The sequence below is a fragment of the Pan paniscus genome, chromosome 6 (assembly GCF_029289425.2).
Source record: "Pan paniscus chromosome 6, NHGRI_mPanPan1-v2.0_pri, whole genome shotgun sequence".
Classification (NCBI taxonomy): Eukaryota; Metazoa; Chordata; class Mammalia; order Primates; family Hominidae; genus Pan; species Pan paniscus.
The window spans coordinates 33516468-33536345 of record NC_073255.2 but is presented as its reverse complement, the minus strand read 5'-3'; the positions used below and the strand labels follow the sequence as shown (position 1 = coordinate 33536345).

Sequence of the window (19878 nt, the reverse complement as noted above, 5' to 3'; positions counted from 1 at the left end):
TCTTTTTGGTCTGTTTTTCTGGAGAACCCGGACTAGTACAGTGCTCCATCTTTAGATCTTTCCCCTCATATTTCCTTAAATATATTTGGTAGAAGTGAATTAGCAGAATTTAGTCATTAACTTTGAGATTCCTCATCTTGTACTTCTAATCATTCACCAAGTTCTATTCACTCCACCCCCAAAATAGACCTGGAGTGTATCCACTTGGCTCCATCCCTACTGCCAAGATCCTAGTCCAAAACACAGTATTGTTTCTCTTGGTTTCTTCCAACAGTTTCTGCCTCCAGTTTTGCTCTTCTTCTATCCAAACTCTGTCTTGTAGCCAGAATGATCTTCATAAACCAAAGATCTGGTCATGACATTTCCCTGTTCGACATTCTTGCATGATTTTCCTTAGCATTTAGGATGTTTTTTCAGTATCTTTTATATGTTCTACCTCATTGATGCCTGTAGTATTATCTTTCCACCTGGCTTGAAAGGGTCTATCCACCCAAGCTTCCATTCATTTCCTAGAATGTGCCACACTCTTTCCCACCCCAGGACCTTGAAGCATCTTTTGATCTTTGCCTGGAAGGTTTCGCCGTCTGCTCTTTTGTTGACAAATTCTCATTCATCCTTTAGGTCTCCTTTTAAATATCTCTTTCTTAAAATTCTCTTTGACCCCCAAATTAAAAGTCAAATCTAGCAACCACAAATTTAAAGGGTCACATAGGCCCCTGTGGTTTTCCTTCATGCTATTTCTAATAACATATTAATAGGTATGGTTATTTTGTTTAGTATCCATCTCTGTGATTAGTCTCAAATCTCCCTGGAGGCAGGGGCTATGCATTTGGGTAAAATCATTCTGGTTTCCTTTCACCATTGGGAAAATGTACGCTTACTTTCTGGAGGACACTGCTCCGTCTGGATGGAGAAGCAGAAAGGAGAACATCATAACATAGTTGGAAAGGCTTCTAGAAGTGAACAAGATTGATCCAACATAAGTGAGCACCAGAGTGCTTGCCTCATGATATTGGTAATAGATCTTTCTGCTTTTCTGAAGCCTGAGGCTATTTCTCTTGACAAGCACAAAAGTGAAAATGCCAAATGGAAATGTTTTCTTTCCAAGGCTTATAATTTTGCTTTCGGGTAATACTGAAACATTCAAGTGTTCTTACGAAAGTTAAGTGCTTTCCATTTTCACCATGGTTTCAGTTGTTGAAGCTCTCCAGAAGGATCAAAACCTATAACTTTTATATAAAATTCCCAAGCATCAAATATATATGCCAAACAAACCTCTTTAATTAAAATAAGGCTGAAAGAGCTATAATTATAAGTGCCACGGACTGCTATTCCTTATAAGGAAGAAAACTGAAAAAAGACCTTCTGTTATATTACTCAAAAACAAAGCAAACAAAATCAATGATTTCAAAGTCTAGCATGGCTGAGAAAATTCATTTTCTTAATATGGATTGAACTTCAGAGTGATAGGGCAGAGTGGACATACAAGAATGACTGTCTACAGCAAACTTCTGGCAGACTCTTTGGCCTATTGGTTCACAGCCAGTATTTGTCTTCATAAATGAATTCCACATCTTTATTAAGTATTTCTCTTTTTATTATTTGAAACATACTTTAAATATTTTGTTTTATAACGTCCTGGAAACTGATACAATTCCTTCCAGATCAAGGAAGATGGTAAAAAATCAATTATATTTTTTTACTTATAGAGCAATTACAAAAAAATTATGCTCCAATTTATCCATTACTATAAATATCATTTGATGTCATATGTGAACAACTTGGGCAGCTGGAATGGAAGGTGTCCTTCTGACTAGGTAATTTTTCAAAGAGCTCTAAGTGACTATTAGATAGAAATACATACCCCTAGTTTGAGTTGATTTGTAGACGAGTATGTAGTAAGAATTATAGATTTTAAATTGGAATCAACCTTTTATAAGAAAAACCCCTGCAAGAACCAACCAAAACACATCAAAAGCCTGAAGTGAGCTTCTAATGTCAGATCCTTTACAGAAGCAAGTCACAGTTTGTAATTTACAGAAGAAATCTTATTAAAATGAATTTTATCTGCCATTGATGGAATTTCAAAGTTGGCCCATTTACAAATGAGTTAATTGGTTTTATCCAAAATAAGAGGGATTTTGGGGGGCCATTTAAGTCATTAGAATCGCTGGTTCAGGGTGCAGAGAAGGGCTGGGCTTCATCTCCCCAGCACCCGCAGAAACTAGACTTGTCTTCCCTGCGCCTCAGAACCCAGTTCTCAAAGCCTCCTAATGGGTTTCACTGTTTTCTTTCCAGTGCTTATCATAATCAGGGAGCTGCACATTTGCATCCCTAATGGACCCTTTTCAAAAGTGTGTTGACATTTCAGTAGGTTTCGAATAGCTCTTAATGCTTCTCTCAATTTGGGCAGGTGCCCACAAATCTCCTTATATGGGTCTCCACATATAGACTGTCTACTTTACTCACAGGGTTGGTGGGTTGTTTTGTTTTGTTTTTTTTTTTTAAATCCCTGGGAACCTATCTTAACTATACTCTTAAAAAAATGAAAACTCAGAAGTTAGATGACTCAGAAAATGACCATCTAGCTGGGTGCCTACACGCAGGGCAGCATCTTAACTCTATCTGTGAAACTTAGGCCTGAGTTAAAAGTATCCTCCCTTGTGTGGTAGATTCACTTTTTGGAGCTTCTATTTTTATCGAAAGGAAATAGATATAAATAAGGCCATCAAGATAAACACAGGTTACAGGAGAGAGTTGAAATCAAGCAGGAAGCTCATCATCTGAGCACAAACTCCCCTGCGTTTTACTCCTCACTTTTCCTAGGAGTACTAAGAACTCAGAAAGCCTGCAGAGGGCCGATTTTAGTCCCACCTAACTTTGTGTGACTTCAATAAACATTCGATCCAACAGAAACACAGCTAAAATTATTTTTTAAGTTTTTTTGTTGTTGTTGTTAAACTTTTACTCAGCTTCTGCTGTATCTCGGGAACTGTGCTGAGAGCCTAGTGTGAATAAAAGATCATTGCTGCCCTGTAGGAATTCATCATTTATGAAGGCAAATAGCCAAGGAAGTCAGCTGAGGGTGTAATGGGAGATACCCCTCAAAGTGTTATTTAATACCCTGGGGGTTCCAGGGGATGGTCCTCGAAGAGGAGACATATGAATTGTTCCAGGAAAGATGAGAAGTTAGCCCTGCATCGTGGGAACATGCATGCATGTGTGTGTGTGTGCTTGCGCGCATGTGAGTTGGAAAGATATTGGTAGCAGGGCTCCAGGCAGAGCTTACTGTCTGTGCAAGGCAGGTTGTTAAAATATGTCAACAAAGGCCAAGAAGATATTAAACAACTACTGTCATTCATAGCTTAATAACATGAAAACGATCTCTGGATGATAACAATCCTTTCTAGGAATATCGACTGTCTGATGTACGTCCCATTTAGGTGATGCCCTTGTATACACCAAATTGGGAACTATATACATATAAAAATGTTAAAACTGATTTCCCAGTATTTCAGGTAGGTGGCTGAGTTACAAATTAAAAGAACCATTTGATAGACTGTTCTGCACACTTTGGTCCTTTTTGCATTAGAGAGAGACATTTGGGGTAAGTGGGAGGGAGGCACTGGAGCTCTTGGGCAGGGGACTCGGTATTTTTCAGAGCAAAAAAACCCCTTCTTGGCCCTATTGTTCTACATTAAGCTGCTTTGGAAAAGGTAAAAATAGAGCCATAATTTGGCCCTACTATTTCTGTTTCTAAAAAGCCTTTTCCAAGACAGAAAGTTGATATAACTTTTTTTCTCTCCAGTATTTCCAGTTTTCATTTATACTTCAATAAATATAGATAAGCATAAGTTGGTGGGAGTCAGGGGGTAGATTTTAACAATCACTGTTATGCACTATCTTCCCTGGAAGTACTGAAAGTGGTTTTCTGAGTTTAATGTGACATTTCCTCTCCCTTTTAGGTACTGCTTTTGCAACAAATTAATTTTGGTTCCTAGAGAGCACACTCCTACCTCAAAGTGCTGTGTGAGATGCTCCCCTAACAAGATAAGAAACAGATTTGTCCATGACTTCCAGCATAGAATTAAAACATATAGATTTAAAGATAGCTTTTTCTTGGTCTACAATGAATTGAAATCTTTTGAAAAAATACATTGTTATCTCCTAGTTTCTTTCTTTCCTTTTTTTCACTTTCGCAGGGCAGCAAAGTTAATACTCTAGTTTCTAAACCGATATTGGCAGTCACTGAATACGCCCTTTCTTTCAAATGAAAAAAAAAAAAAAGAAGAAGAAAGGAAGAAAGGAAGGAAGGAAGGAAGGAAGGAAGGAAGGAAGGAAGGAAGGAAGGAAGCAAACCTTGGTCATCCTGGCTTAAATATGAAAATGAAACAAGAGTATGAGACAAGGCAGCCTCACAGAGCAAATGGCCCAGCCCATGGCTTCCCACCCAGTCCCTCTCCCTCCCTTATTGTGAGTATCTCGCTCAAAACCCACTTCTGTGCTTTTGCATATGAAAAATGAGGCTGTAAAAGGGTCAGCCTGTAAAAGGCATAGCTAGTAAAAAATAATTGGAGGGCATTGAATACAGACGATGTGCACCGTTCATAAGATAATTAGTCCCGGGATCCTTACTATGTTGCTCCTGATGTTCCTCATGCCAGGAAGAATTCTGATGTGTGGAGAAATTATAACACAGCTTACTCAACAGAGAAGCTATAACAGAATGCACATTTCCAAGACCATTCCCAGCAACTTGAAAGCCTCATCCCATGTCTTGCCTTCATAAAACATAGCATTTCCACACTGTGGCTGTTTTAATAAACCAATGAATAGTTCTCTCCAATCTGTTTGCTTTTAGTGAACTTATTTTCTTTCCCCAAAGAAGCTGGCACTATAATGTCAGACAAATGTCTAGAATAACCATGCACTGCTCTGGACACCAATGAATAAAATATAGCAAATACTGCCTATCCTCATGGTGCATTATTCCACTTAGAAAATGGTATAATTGGATAGTACTGGGAGGGGATTCATGTATTTTTGAGTCGTGGGGTTATTTTCTGGTAATTGCCTGACTCGAAACTTTAATCAGGAAGTTCTCTTAGCCCTGTGAGTGTGGTTTTTTTTTTTTTGCGGGGGGGGGGGGGGGGTGGTTTGGGGGATGAGGAAGAGAGACTATTAAAGAATTGAGAAAATGGCTAAGTCCCGCAGGCCTTTTTTTCTTGTCATACAGTTGTTGTCAAAAAGATTCACTATTATGTCTGGGGATAGGGAAACTCAATGGCATTTTGCGTTCAGTAAAAATGTCTCAAGCCATTTTTCAAACATTTTGAGGTTTGGCACAAACCTGAAATCCATCTTGCCAAGCACTTTCCCCCCTTAATTCTTAAACCCATGTGTCTTTCAAGGGAAATTTAATCCGTATGTTTCTGATTCATTTACACTTAACTCATCAAAATGGTGTTTTGTAAGAGCTATTTGATGTTCAAGAAGTCTTATGAGCTTCTCTTTTTATAAGTCTGAAAAGCCTTTCTTTTTGAGAACCCAGAAAATTGTATTTTACCAGCTGTAGGCCAAATGATTTGAGCTGTGTTAAAAATCAAGAACCTGCTGAATTTAGGAGGCAAACAGCAGACACAATGACATAAATAAACATCCACACGTGTCCACCTGCTCATACATCAACTGAAGACCTTTCTAACTCATTCCTTCCCTGAAGAAGTCTATCTCTTAAGGCCAAAGAACAAATGACAATGCTGAGGCAGAAAAGAACGATGGTCCTACAGCAAAAATCCCCACTGGTTCTGGAGATTCCCAATTGCGATTCCCAGCTCAGAATCCATGGAAATAAATCAGATTGCATTTTGTTAGATGAATCTATTACCTAAGAAATAAATTAATCATTGAAGGCCAGAACTAGATGGATGTCATGAAATTTCTAATCCAGTAGGATTTGGATTTTGTTGCAAGGACCTCTGGGAGGGGGTGGGGGTGACTTACGGGAGGAGATATGGACCAGTCAGGGATCTGTTTTCCATAATGGGCTTTTCCACAAGAGGATTTCTTAAAAAGTAGTCTGAGGGTACCCTCAGTTTGAAAACAAAATACTTTAATTTTATATGAGGACACAGAGTTTGGGGAAAGGAATCTAGGAGTTGGGACAAAACTTGAAATACAACCCAGGTCCCCTGATCCTTGCCCAGCATTCTGGTGGCCTTTCTATGATACCAGTGTGTTTCCAATGCTGACTGCACTTCATTAGGGGGCCAATTCGTGAGAAATTGGTGAAATCAGCTTAATCTGACATTATCAGCATTTTAGAACAATAGATACATATCTAATACATCAGATATCCAAATAATGTTATACACAGTAAAAATTAAGTATTATTCCATAAAAATTATGTGTGTATATATAAATATGTATGTGTGCATATATAAATATGTATGTGTGCATATTATACACATAATCCAATGTACATATGTGTGTGTATATAAATATATACACATGTATATATTTCCATGGGTATATATACACACAAATATATATGTGTGTATAACACATATACACACATATATGTGAAGTATATATACACATATATGTGTGTATGTAATGTGAGTATGTGTGTATATACATTACACATTACATACACACATATACATATGTGTATATATGTATATGTATATATACGTATATATACGTGTGTATATATACGCATGTGTATATATACGTATATGTATACGCATGTGTATATATACGTATATGTATACGCATGTGTATATATACGTATATGTATACGCATGTGTATATATACGTATATGTATACGCATGTGTATATATACGTATATGTATACGCATGTGTATATATACGTATATGTATACGCATGTGTATATATACGTATATGTATACGCATGTGTATATATACGTATATGTATACGCATGTGTGTATATATACGTATATGTATACGCATGTGTGTATATATACGTATATGTATACGCATGTGTGTATATATACGTATATGTATACGTATGTGTGTATATATACGTATATGTATACGTATGTGTCTATATACGTATATGTGTGTATGTAGTGTGTGTATGTGTATACATGTGTACATATGTATATATGTGTAGGTGTATATATATGTGTATATATATGCATATGTGTGAGTATACTGGGCTGTGATACAGAATATATTTCCCACTATTGCTCATATCAAAAAAATTTAAAAACTACTATACAGAAAACCACATTTTCTTCCCGGATGGTTCAGCCAATAGTTGTTTTCAATTTGCCTCATTAAAGATCACGTGGCTGGAAAAACCCTATAAGACCCTTGTCACTTCAGTAGAGGAAATGGTACAAAACACTGGCCCATTTCAAAGGGACCTTAAATACACAGCTCAGAAGAAACGAATGAAGAAAAAGAGGAGGAGGAGGACAGATAACTCTTTGAGAAAAGAAAGGGTCATAGCCATCTTCCTATGATTTACAAATGGCAGGAAGGATTTCTGATTTGCATTCAGTGCATCTGTACAGCTGAAGATGCAGACATATGAGCCCCAGCATAGTTCCACAGTGCATTTTCCAAGCACTTAACAATCATTAATTAGTTAGAAACATCCTTTCAAGGTCGGGAGGCACAATAGTTCATCTCCACACAACGGAGCTTTGGAGGCTCCCAGGCAGCCGAATGGTACGGCACCTGGGTAATGACTGTGGGAAGATTAATTGGGTTAACTGGCTGTGAAGAATCTTGTGAAAATGCTGCTCCACTGCACTGTCAGATGTCAGAGAAGGCCAGCGTCCTTTGTGCCTAGCAGCTGAAAGCTGCCTCCATGGGAAAGGATGCAAAGTCATTAAAACAACTATGAATTACCCTTTGCTCTCTTTTTTTCAGAATCATAATGAAGTGACAAGTTTTCTGTGGTCACAAAGTGCTGGAGTCTCTTTGGGATTAAAGTGCAAAGTGGGGCTGTTTGGGAATTGTGGTCTAAAACTGTTCCCTAGGTGGGGAGGAAGAGGGAGGAAGCAGTGTGTTCAGAGCCCAGAGGTCACATCCTGCAGGTGGGTGGGTGCTGGTTCTGGGGCAGCTTCCAAGCTCTGTCCTCATCGGACATGCACTCAGTGTAGCCAGGGCTCAGGCAGGGAGAGGGAGGAGAGAAGAGAGTGGTGGGAAGCAAAGAGCTGGACTCCAGGACATTTACCCCAATGCTATTAGGGCACACAACTTCTGGCCCACTAACTAGACCCCAGTGGGGCTGATGGCTGGAGGCAAAAAGCAAGCTATCTTGTGGCCTCTGCACCCCTCTCTCCAGACCAGAGGGAGGAGTCTCTGCACAGCTGCCTGAATGATTTCCAGAGTCTCAAGGGCCTGCCTGTTGGTTGCTCCCTCCCACCCCACCATCCCCAGGAGTCAGAATTCAAAAAGGGACTGCAAAGCATTAGCCTGGGCAATATGACAGAATTCCTGGTACCAGGAAGCTCACTGGCCTGGCAGGGCAGAAATGTGCTCCTCACCGCCTTAGAGCTTGGTCTGGGCCCTGACACCAATGGTTTTATGATATAGAATAACTCTCTTCACATTTTTGGATGGCTTCAGTTTCCCTCCCTCCCTCCTGTCTAGCTCTGTGGCCCAGGCTGTAGTGCAGTGGTGCCATCATGACTCACTGCAGCCTGGAACTACCGGGCTCAAGTGATCCTCCTGCTTCAGTCTCCCGAGTGGCTGGGACTACAGGTGCATGATACCATGCCCGGCTAATTTTTTAATTTTTTTTGTAGAGATGGGGTCTCCCTACATTGCTCAGACTAGCCTCAAACTCTCGGGCTCAAGCTATTCTCCCATCTTGGCCTCCCGAATTGCATGCTGTGATTACAAGAGTTAGCCATCGTGCCTGGCCTTTGATTTCTTAATCTGTAAGGTGAATGGGTTGGGTTGAAACATCAATCTTTAGGTTCTGGCTTCATCAGTGCATTTAGAATTATAAGACTGGGTCAGGCTAAGTAGCTCACGCCTATAACCCTGGCTACTCAGGAGGCTGAGGTGGGAGGATTGCTAGAGTCCAGGAATCTGAGACTAGCCTGGGCTACATAGGGATACCCAGTCTCCACAAAAAAATTAAAAACATAGCCATGTGTAGTGGTGTGCACCTGTAGCTCCAGCTACTTCAGGAGGTTGAGGCAGGAAGACCATTTGACCCCAAGAGTTCGAGGCTGCAGTGAGCTGTGATTGTGTCACTGGGTGACAAAGCGAGACCCTGTCTCTAAAGAAAAATTTTTTAAAAAGAATTGTAAGATGATTATTCTACTACTAAGGAAGTTCTGGATGGTGAGAGCAAATTCAAATCAAATGACGTTCCCTGTGACCTGTACACGTCACAGGGAGCTTCCTGTTTGCCCTCACAGGAAGGAAATGGCAAAAAGCAGCCATGTACTGAACTAGGACAAGATCTGAACTCAGAAAAATAATCTGGCTATAGAGAGGCCACTGCATGATCCATATTAGGGTGGATGCTGGTGAGAGCAAAACTAAAGGCGAAAATGCTACGCAAGAGCAATTTACATCTACATTTACACTAAATGGGTTCATTATAATTGCTGTTATTATGATTAATTTCAGAGGAATTAAATGGGATCAGTCCTTTATTGCAAAGTGTTGCTGAGCTGACGGAAGTGTTATGATAAATAAGAAGGTCAAGAAGAGGCAGATGCAAAAGAAGTTACTCTATGCCATCTAAAAAAGAAATCTACTACTTAACAAAAAGCAGTGACAAAAGACCCTGCTCTTTTGATGTTGAAATAAACTACAGTACATTAAAGTGAGAGCTGAAACCTCGTTTTCTGACCAATGGCATGTACAGCCAGAAGTATGATTCTCTCTTCACCTCTCCACCCACTCATGACCTCACCCGCATTCTGTGACTTGGTTTACCTTTCTTGGAAGGAACTGTTAAATGACAATATTTCTCTCTACATTATTAATGCCCAAAATATATTATTATCCAGACTTCCAAAGAAGTCAACTGGTTCCATTATTAAATAACTAACATTTGCTGAGCACTTACTATGCTAAGTGTATTATGCTCTTATGAATTCCATTCCATAGATGAAGTAACCGAGGCTCAGAAAGCTTCAATAGATTGTCAAAAATCACATAATTAGCAAATGGCAAAGCCAGAGTTTGCCCCCAGGTCTGTCTGACTCCAAAACAATCCACAGGGCCCAATCTCATCTGGCCATATTGATTACGAGTAATTAGGCTTCCCCTCTCTGCACAAAAGCTTGTTTTGCAGACATTTTTTTCCTTTTTTTTTTTTTTTTTTAAGCAGTGATACCAGCCCCATTGAGGGCAGAGGGGCAGAGCCAAGTGGGCAGACAGGCCCAAAAGGCTGCAAGAGGGCCAGCTGGACTGTCTGCCGTGTCAGCACATGGGTGCAGCCCAACATGACTTCAATTCAAGATCTTTGATTTGCAAAATAAAAAGTTGATGGACTCCTAAAACATGGTAATGCATGGTAGCCATTCCAGTTCACACAACGCAGTCTCCTGACCCTATTTTCCCATTAAGACGAGTAATCAAATCTATGCATTAATAGATACCTTGACATTCACTGGGGGCCATATTATTGCTTTTTCTAGGCTTTGCTTTTTGGACACATCCAGTTCTATTTTAGTTATTCAGATGGAAAATAGAAAAAAAACCATAAAGCAGAATTCAGTTTTTTGGTACCATGTGGAGAGAGAGAAAGAAAGACTTTGTTGCTAGCTAGATGGGTCTTGGCTATTGTCTAACTACTGTCCCACTCTCCATAATAATTGCAAACTATTGATTAATTCTTCTTGGGTACAGCATTGCCTCATCAATCATTAAATGAGTTCTCTTGCCAGTGCAGGTACAGGAAGGAAAGATGTATGGACTTGTGTTAAAGTGTTTGTGTACTATGGAGTGGATTTTGGAGTGCTAAGTCAATTTCAGTTTTCAAAGGTGTGTAAGTCTTAAGAAATTACTCTTGTTGTAACCCAAACTCATGAAATGCATGCCTCTGAAAGCACCCAGTCTTTTTTGTTGTTGTTTTTTTTGAGATGGAGTTGCTCTGTCACCCAAGCTGGAGTGCAGTGGTGCGATCTCGGCTCACTGCAACCTCTGCCTCCCAGGTTCAAGAGATTCTCATGCCTCAGCTTCTGGAGTAGCTGGAATTACAGGCATGTGCCACCATGCCCGAGGTTGGCCTGGTTATCCTCAATTTACAGAGAAGATAGAAACTGTGGCACAGAGAGGTGAAGTGGTTTGTCAAAGTCACACAACCAGTAAGTAGAAGAGTGATTGAATCCAGGCCTTTTAAATCCCAAAGGCCATGCTCTTTTCAGGAGACCCCACCCTGCTTCTCTGATTAGTAGATGCCTGTATTTTTAGTAGAGACAGGGTTTCACCACATTGGCCAGGCTGGTCTTGAACCCCCGACCTCAAGTGATCTGCCTGCCTTGGCCTCCCAAAATGCTGGGATTACAGTCATGCGTCACCACCTCTGGCCACACCTCTAGCTGCAATCCAATGTAAAAGGAGTCCCCTTTGAAGGTCAGAATCCCAAAAAACCAAACAAAAAAGGAGCAGAAAGGAGAAGCCAGTGCTTTATTCCACAGCTGCTGCTTTTTTTTTTTTGGAGACGGAGTCTCGCTCTGTGATCCAGGCTGGAGTGCAGTGGCAGGATCTTGGCTCACTGCAACCTCTGCCTCCCAGGTTCAAGCAATTCTCCTGCCTCAGCCTCCTAAGTAGCTGGGACTATGTGCGCATGCCACCATGCCCGGCTAATTTGTTGTTTGTTTTTTTTTTTTGTATTTTAGTAGAGAGGGGGTTTCACCGTGTTGCCTAGGCTAGTTTCAAATTCCTGAGCTCTGGCAATCCACTCGCCTCGGCCTCCCAAAGTGCTGGGATTACAGGTGTGAGCCACCACGCCCAGCCACACCTACTTCTTTTTTAAGTAGAGTTCCAGATTGGCCCAGCCTATTTTCTGTCAGGCACATGACAGGGCTCATTCTCAGTCTACACTAATTTCTGCTTCTTAATGTTGACCTGGCCTTCCTGACCAATGCTTACTAAGTAAAATCTGAGACAATACTTCTTTCAAGCAGCTTGAGACACCATATGCCCTTTTGCAGCTTAGATTCGGGGATCCCAGCGTGGAACTCTCAAGGTGCCTCTTGGACCCCAGAGATGTATAATTCCACCACCCGCCATCCTAACCCTTCCACTTGCCTCCTTGGAAGTCCCTTTCTCTCCAGTCTACAAAACATCCTTTTTTAACCACTAGAAAATATATGTGAGAGGGAGGCAGCAAGTTTAAAAGGTAACTTCACTCAACTAAAGATAAGAATAACACACATATGCTATTGCAAATACAAACTTTTTTTTTTTTTTTTTTTGAGACAGAGTCTCGCTCTGTCACCCAGGCTGGAGTGCAATGGCACAGTCTCTACTCAATGCAACCTCTGCCTCCTGGGTTCAAGCAATTCTCTAGCCTCAGCTTCCCAAGTAGCTGAGATTACAGGCACCTGCCACCACACCCGGCTAATTTTTGTAGTTTTAGTAGAGACAGGGTTTCACCATGTTGGCCAGGCTGCTCTTGAACTCCTGACCTCAGGTGATCCATCTGCCTTGGCCTCCCAAAGTGCTGGGATTACAGGCACAAGTCACCACGCCTGGCCTACAAACTTCTTTTAGTCAAGCTAGGAATAGAATTCAGTTCTCATAACTGAATTCACTCACCTCCATCTCGCTTTATTTTCTTGTTCACAGTGCCACAGGGCAGTAAGCATCCTTTCTTCCAAACTGTGATGTCCTGTGTCCTTCCCTCCACCCAGATCATGGGAAATTTGGCATTTTAATCGGTAGTATCCTCACCTCACTTTAGTCAGAATGGTCTTTTCACGTCTCTGTTTCTAGGACCTTGTGTGATCTCAAACCTGCTTGATTTCCTGAATTTAAAAAAAAGGCATAACAGAAGAAAGGCTAGAGAAAGAAGAAGGCTAAGTGATGCTGGGAGAAGAAGCCCAGTTAGAGTCAGGGAGGCCGTACCTGCAGCAGGGACTGCTGCGAGGAGAATCCTATCCAACAGAATCCTCAACAACAGAAACCACCAAGATTTCCTCCCCACCATCCCACTATGTGCCAGGGGCCTTCAAACCTTATCTCCACCCCTCGCAATGGCTCCTCGAGGTCAGTCTGGTTATCCACAATTCACAGAGAAGGTAGGAACTGTGGTACAGTGAGGTGAAGTGGCTTGTCAAAGTCACACAGCCAGTAAGTAGAAGAGTGATTGAATCCAGGACTTTATAACCCCAAAGGCCATGCTCTTTTCAGGAGACCCCACCCTGCTTCTCTGACTGGCAATGCCTGCTTGATGTTATCCCCATCCTTCCTGCTGTAGAAGGGCTCACCAAGGGAAACATGGGAGGGCGAGGAGGAAGAATGTGAGTTCAGCATCGACTATGGTGATGCTTAGGCATGGACAGCTGGCACTGTTCTGCTCTGTGTCTGGTGGGCAGAGGGAAGAGATTGATGCCTCTTCTGTTGCTTAGCAAAGCCATCTCTCCTCCTCCACCTGCTCACCTGTGGAGCACAGCCCCAGGGACCCCTGTGGAAGGCAAAGCCCATGGACAGGCCATGTCCAAGGGAAGGTAAAACACAGTCACTGTCACCAAGACTCCCCAACTGGGTATTTGATGACTTCCACTGACAGGCAAGGGCATTAGGCCCCTTCCCTTACCAAGTCAGGATGGTGATGGAAAGTTTGTTGGTGATGGTGAGCTAGACCTAGAGTGAACTGGACTCCAATTGCCAGAACTTATATGTACTTGGGTAAGCCTGACTCTCAGTTTTTACATTGACAAAAACAACACATACACAGACACACACACATACACACACACCAAATACAAGTAAAATGGGAGAATTCACAGCCCATAACTTTTCTAAGAGATCCTGCACATCCTTCAGATTCATGAAATGGTGTCAAAAATGCAGCAGACACAGGCATTTGTGCTTCAGTTGCTCGCAAGGAGCAGAACAGTATTTTTAATAAATTTATTCCCCCAAAGATTGCATGACTACTTGATAAGTTTCTATAATTTTAACATAAACTTGAGTTTTTAAAGGAGATTTAAGGCTGCATTTGAAAACCTTCAGAAATCATGAAAGGCAAAACTGTATGTGCTTGTTCATACAGGAACGCAGAACAGGATCAATGGATTGTAACAGTGTCCATATTTTGATTGTAGTAATGTACTACCACAGTTTTGCTAGATGTTACCATTGAGGGTAACTGGGCAAAGAATACATGGGAATCTCTCATTATTATTATTATTATTATTATTATTATTATTAAGACAGAGTCTTGCTTTGTCGCCCAGGCTGGAGTACAGTGGCTCAATCTCGGCTTACTGCAAGCTCCGCCTCCCAGGTTCACACCATTCTCCTGCCTCAGCCTCCTGAGTAGCTGGGGCTACAGGTGTCCGCCATCACTCCTGGCTAATTTTTTGTATTTTTAGTACAGACGGGGTTTCACCATTTTAGCCAGGATGGTCTTGATCTCCTGACCCACCCACCTTGGCCTCCCAAAGTGCTGGGATTATAGGCGTGAGCCACTGCGCTCGGCCCTCTCCATATTATTTCTTATGAATGCATGTAAATGTATACTTATCTGAATAAAAATTTTTAATTAAAAACCAAAAATCAAAACAAAAACCATGAAACAGAACAAAATAGTCGTCAAACAGTGGAATTAATAATTTTTAGCCCTCTGGGTTACCGTGGGTAAGTGTAATGAGCTGAGATCATGTAAGTGCAACCTGGTATCACAGCTGGCATGGAGAGGCCACAGCCAGGCTAGTGCTCCTGGCCTTGTCTCTGTCAGTCACAAGCAGAGCATTACTGAATATGAGTGAACAATTCGGAGCCAAGTCGACATAAATTGTAATGCTCTAAAAAAAGAAATCATGCCCTCTTTATTCCTGAAGAGTCCCAAGCACACACTTGGCACTCATCAAACTATGCACAATGACTAATAATCTTCACCACTGGTTTCATTTTAGCTCTGGGTAATTTCTTCCCACAGATAAGCATAGTTAAGGTCCTTCCCTGTGCGCAATTGAGCTGGGCCATAAGTACATAACTACATACTTTACAATAAGGCTACTACCCCGGATACATAAATATATACTTTATAATAAGGCTACTACCCTGGAATTTGCCTGAAGAATAGGAGTATTGTCTGGAAAATTATCTAACAAGCACATACGGTTTTGCCTTTCATGATCTTTGAAGGTTTTCAAATGTAGCCTTAAATCTCCTTTAAAAACTTGAGTTTATGTTAAAAATACAGAAACTTATCAAGTAGTCATGCAATCTTTGGGGGAATAAATTCATTAAAAATACTGTTCTGCTCCATGTGAGCAACTGAAGCACAAGGGTCTGTGTCTGCTGCATTTTTGGCACCATTTCATGAATCTGAAGGATGTGCGGGATCTTTTAGAAAAGTTTCTGGGCAGGTGAATTCTCCCCCTTGTCTACTCTGCCACTCTTTTTGGCAGTCTCGCCTAGGTAATTTATCTCATTGAGGTCTCCTCAAAGGTAGCATTTGAAAACTAAAAAGTTTACCATGTTTGTTTTTTTGCCAAAAAGCAAGAAGTAAACAAAAATCAAACTTCAAAGTGGGGAAAGATATACTCCTGTCCATCCTCCCCCATTCATTTCAAGTACTAATTCATCCTGAATTTCAAATGTACTTTTCTCTGAAAAGCTATGCTAAATACTCTGTAGCAAACTTTAAGCTATGCTAAATACTCTGTAGCAAACTTCTGTATAGAACATGGATATAAACATAGAACTTTCGAGTGGAAAGAGACTCCAGAGATCATCTAAGATTGGTTCCCCATGCGGGGAGGAGCTTCTAGCCCACCTTGCCCTTTCCTGCTCTTTAGAGTAGTGCCTAGATGGTTTAAGTGATTTGCTCAAGGTCAAGCATCAGAATTAACACTCAGGCCTCCCCACACATCATGCTACTTCCTCCAAAAATTACTTCTCCCCTCTGCTCCCCACTTCCACCTCTGCCCAAAAAAGGAGGAAAGAGAGAAGATCCATAAAGTCATAATTAATGATATCCAAAACATGCGTTAAATAAATAAACATAGACACCTTTCTGGTATGTGCCGCATGCCTCAATATGCATCCAGCTGTAGGATGATCACGTCTAAATAAGCCCAAGAGAAGTTTTGAAGTTCCCAGAATGAGAAAGTGTTTGCCCTCTTGTTTTAGCGGGTTTCAGTTTATTACTATCTAGTAATGCTGGATGGTGTCAGAAAGCACCCAACTCAGGCAGCATATCACAGTACGAAATCTATTCTATGAAACAGAAATGTGGTAATAATTTTCAAAACATCAAAGTGTCTCTCTCTGAGTACACGAGATCCTTAAAACATTAAGAACACAATCCTTTGCCCCTCTCTCCCTGTATTTCCTGTTAATTTCTTACTCTGAAATATTAACTGTTTCTAAGACAACTCAATCAAGAAGTCTTCATCATCGCCCCCTCACTACTGAAGCATATCATCTAAAAAATTAATTCAAGAATATAAAAGTCTTAAAGATAGCACCGGATTAATTAGCACGTGGAACAACAGAATGTCAACATGCTCAAGCAAATGCACAATTGCTGTTAACCTTCACTGAAATAATAGGGGAAAGGCTATAACTACTTTTGAGGATCATCATCTATTACTTTTAAAACCTGCAGTATATTCTTAATAATAAATGGAACAGCACAATCATTCACTTTTCATACAACACACAGTTTTCCAGTCATTTACAATTCACCAGTTACACTCAAAAATCGCCCCCCCAACCCCCCAACCAACCACCACACCATCACTTCCACCTTTTATGAAAAGACAACAGTTTTAAGCCATTTAAAAAACAGAGAGAGAGAATCCTGGCAGAAAATAATACACAGCTGTGATAATATCGTGTTATTTTAAAATACCATAATATAGTTTTACTTTTAATAATAAAAGATAAAAAAGGAGCGTCTGTGAATAATTAGAGATTGCAGTCTGAAGCCGGTTACAGTCACTGCAATTGATAATAAACTGAAAACCCCTTGAGAGCAGGTAAATGCTTTGCAACCCTGACCCCCTCGCTCTCACATTACTTAACTACCCTTCGGTTCTTGCATTACATCACCATTCAAGCGATTGGTTCCTGCATTTTAACTCTCTCCCTGTCTCCTCCGATTAGGAGCGACACCGCAGCAAAGAAACTTCGCCCGAGTTTGCTCTTTCTCGCTTCGCTCTTTATTTGTGGCCCTTTCGCTCTGGTTGCTTTGGTTTGCTCTGCTTTTTTTTTTTTTTTTCTTTTTTCCTCCAACCCGGCCTCTGTTCAACTCATTCAGGTCTCTGTGCTAGAACAAAAACTCTGACCGAAGTGAAAAGAAATGCCTCTTCGGGCAAGAAGAGGAGCGGAGGGGCTGGGGAAAGAGGAGAAGGAAGAAGAGGAGAAACAAAGACGGGCAGAAAGGGAGAAGGGGGAGAAAATGAAGAGGAGGAGGAGGAGGACGAAGGCTCAAAAACAGAAGGCAGTAGGGGCCAAAAAAATCTATAAAATCAGGAGAAAAGAAAATAAAATTAAAAACAAACCTCATGGACATCACTGAGGCTGAATTCCCTCCTGAGGTGCAGAACATGAGAGCTCTGGAATGAGTGTGTGTAGAATTTGAGCCAAAGCTTAACTAGCTTGAGTGAGTCATATCCTTCCCATTTGATTCCAGGCCAAGCGATGATGTAATGTGCTGGCCCTTCTTTTGCGCCTAGCTCTGGCTCTCCCTCCGGCTGGGCTCTCGCTCACTTGCTCTCTTTCTCCTGGTCTCGCCCTCCTCCCCCTTCTCCTTTTTAGCTCAGTGCTAGTGAAGTCACCATTTAAATCTGGCAGAACTGAAGCAAAAACTTCAATGTAACCAAAACAGCCCCAGGCTGAGTTCCAGACTCGGAGAGCCTTCGTGGTGCACTTGCCCTTAGAAACGGGTAAACAAAGGGGGAAACAGTGCCGCTGGGGATGGCCCTACAGCTGCCATCAGAGAGCTCCAAGAGGGACCCGGAGTTCTGCAGGCAGGGGTCAGCTGGTTCTGCTGAAAAAAAAAAAAAAAAAATGCTGGTTTAAAAAAAAAAAAAAAAGAGTGCCCTGTGTTTGGAGAAAGGGAAATAACATCAAGACACGTGTAGAGATGGGGAAGCAGGGAGTGAAAGATGGCAGGTTGGAAGGTCTGAGTGTGAAAAACCAATCTCAGTTAGCAGCTTGGGCTTTGGTTCAGAACCAGGTGACAGGGTTTCCATCGCCCAGGGCCCTTTTTTCCTGGAGCTGGACGGGATTTTCTGTTGCTGAATGCCAACCACCAGCCCTCCGGAGACTTCTCGCATCTGACCTCCCTGTCAGCGAGGGCAAAACCACTTCTGGTCCAAACATGTGCCCGTGTCTGGAGCCACCAAGGGCTGTGAAATCACAGTCACTTCTCCCTTGGCCCCTATGGGTAACCCTGTCAGGTGCTAAAGGAAAAAGACCCCAGCCACAAAACACAAAACTTGCCTTTCTGAGATTAGCACTCCACCCTCAGGTGAACCTTCCAAAGGAGAGGGAAGGAAGACAAGTTCTCCCTTAAAATGAAAGACAGGCTGTGCCCCCACAACTCAACTCGCTGGAGGGGGTGCTGGTGTGGGTGGGGCCGTCTGTGACTTTAAAGAGGAGAACAGACAGTATGTGTGTCTCTTTTTTAATTACAGAGTGAGGAAAAACAGCCTGGGGAGGTGGGGGCAGTCAAGCATGATCCTTCACAAATGACAGTGAAGCCTTTTTAATGGCTGAATTCTACCCCTCACTTCACACCTCCCCACTCAGGGCTCCACCACGACAATGACAACAGTCCAGACACTACTCTATTAGCAGGGCTTTTTAACCCCATCATCTCTCCATTTTGCTATTTCTCCCCACCCTTCATGTTTCCTTCAAAAAGAAAAAAGTAACATGAAAATGGGAAGTTCGCTAGAATTTTTTTTAAATACCACAAAAGCAGAAGAAAGGCATGAAGCTGCATTTTTTTTTCCCTTTTCCAAAAATGACCATGGCTTGTGCTACAGTCTATTGCCCCTAATGCCTTTTGTGGCCAATGAATCAGGTAGATAAGACAAACATTGTCTCTGGCCGTTGCAAAGCAGAGAGGATCTTGACTTCTAAACTGTGTTTTTGGAGAAATCTCTCAGCTTATTGAAGACGTCCACTGATGGAGGTCAGGGATATTCATCTGAATCCCCTGGAATTTAAATCACAGCTTCAGGGAGTGTTGCCGTACTCAGGGTGAAGAGTTAAAAAGCAATATTTGCCCAAGGGTCTCCAGGACCCTGGGGGTTGGGGTGGGGAAGTGCTTTCTCCAGCAAGCTGCCCTTTGGCTTGACATCCTCAATTGATGCTGATGCCACAGTAGCTCCGAGTGACACCTTTATCAAGGCAGGCAGCTCTGAATTAGAGGTGATCAGCCATAATTACAGCTGGCGCCACTGAAGCCTGTGGCCTGACAGCGGCAAATGTGGTTGTTATAAAGTTTGGTCCACCATGTCAGTGGCCTGTATAACTCATTTACGTCTGACTTGCCAAGCAGACATTGATTTTTCTTCTGCTAAGGGGAATAAATAAAACAAAATTTTCAATAACTTCTACAAGCCTTTACACTTCAAGGCAGGTTGGCAAGATTTTGCATAAGCTACTTTTTCCTTTTTAAATGAGCCATTGACCATCTTGGTTAATATCAAGCTATGGACTTTCACTTTCCCTTCCTTA

General features: G+C 41.7%; 1 protein-coding gene across 4 annotated transcripts in view; it reads right to left on the bottom strand.

Moving 5' to 3' along the window:
- Nucleotides 1-19878, bottom strand: part of CREB5 (cAMP responsive element binding protein 5) — a 416278-nt gene that overhangs the window by 121818 nt on the left and 274582 nt on the right. Inside the window, exon 1 of one of the 4 annotated variants that reach the window (XM_034963847.3) lies at nucleotides 12769-18711. The exons of 2 other annotated variants lie outside the window; for them this stretch is intronic. In XM_034963847.3, the coding sequence (XP_034819738.1) occupies nucleotides 12769-12818 (50 nt within the window). In that variant the 5' untranslated portion in view covers nucleotides 12819-18711. Of the gene's footprint in view, nucleotides 1-12768; nucleotides 18712-19878 lie in introns of those variants that run through there. One more of the 4 variants, XM_008960014.5, reaches the window with a different exon arrangement.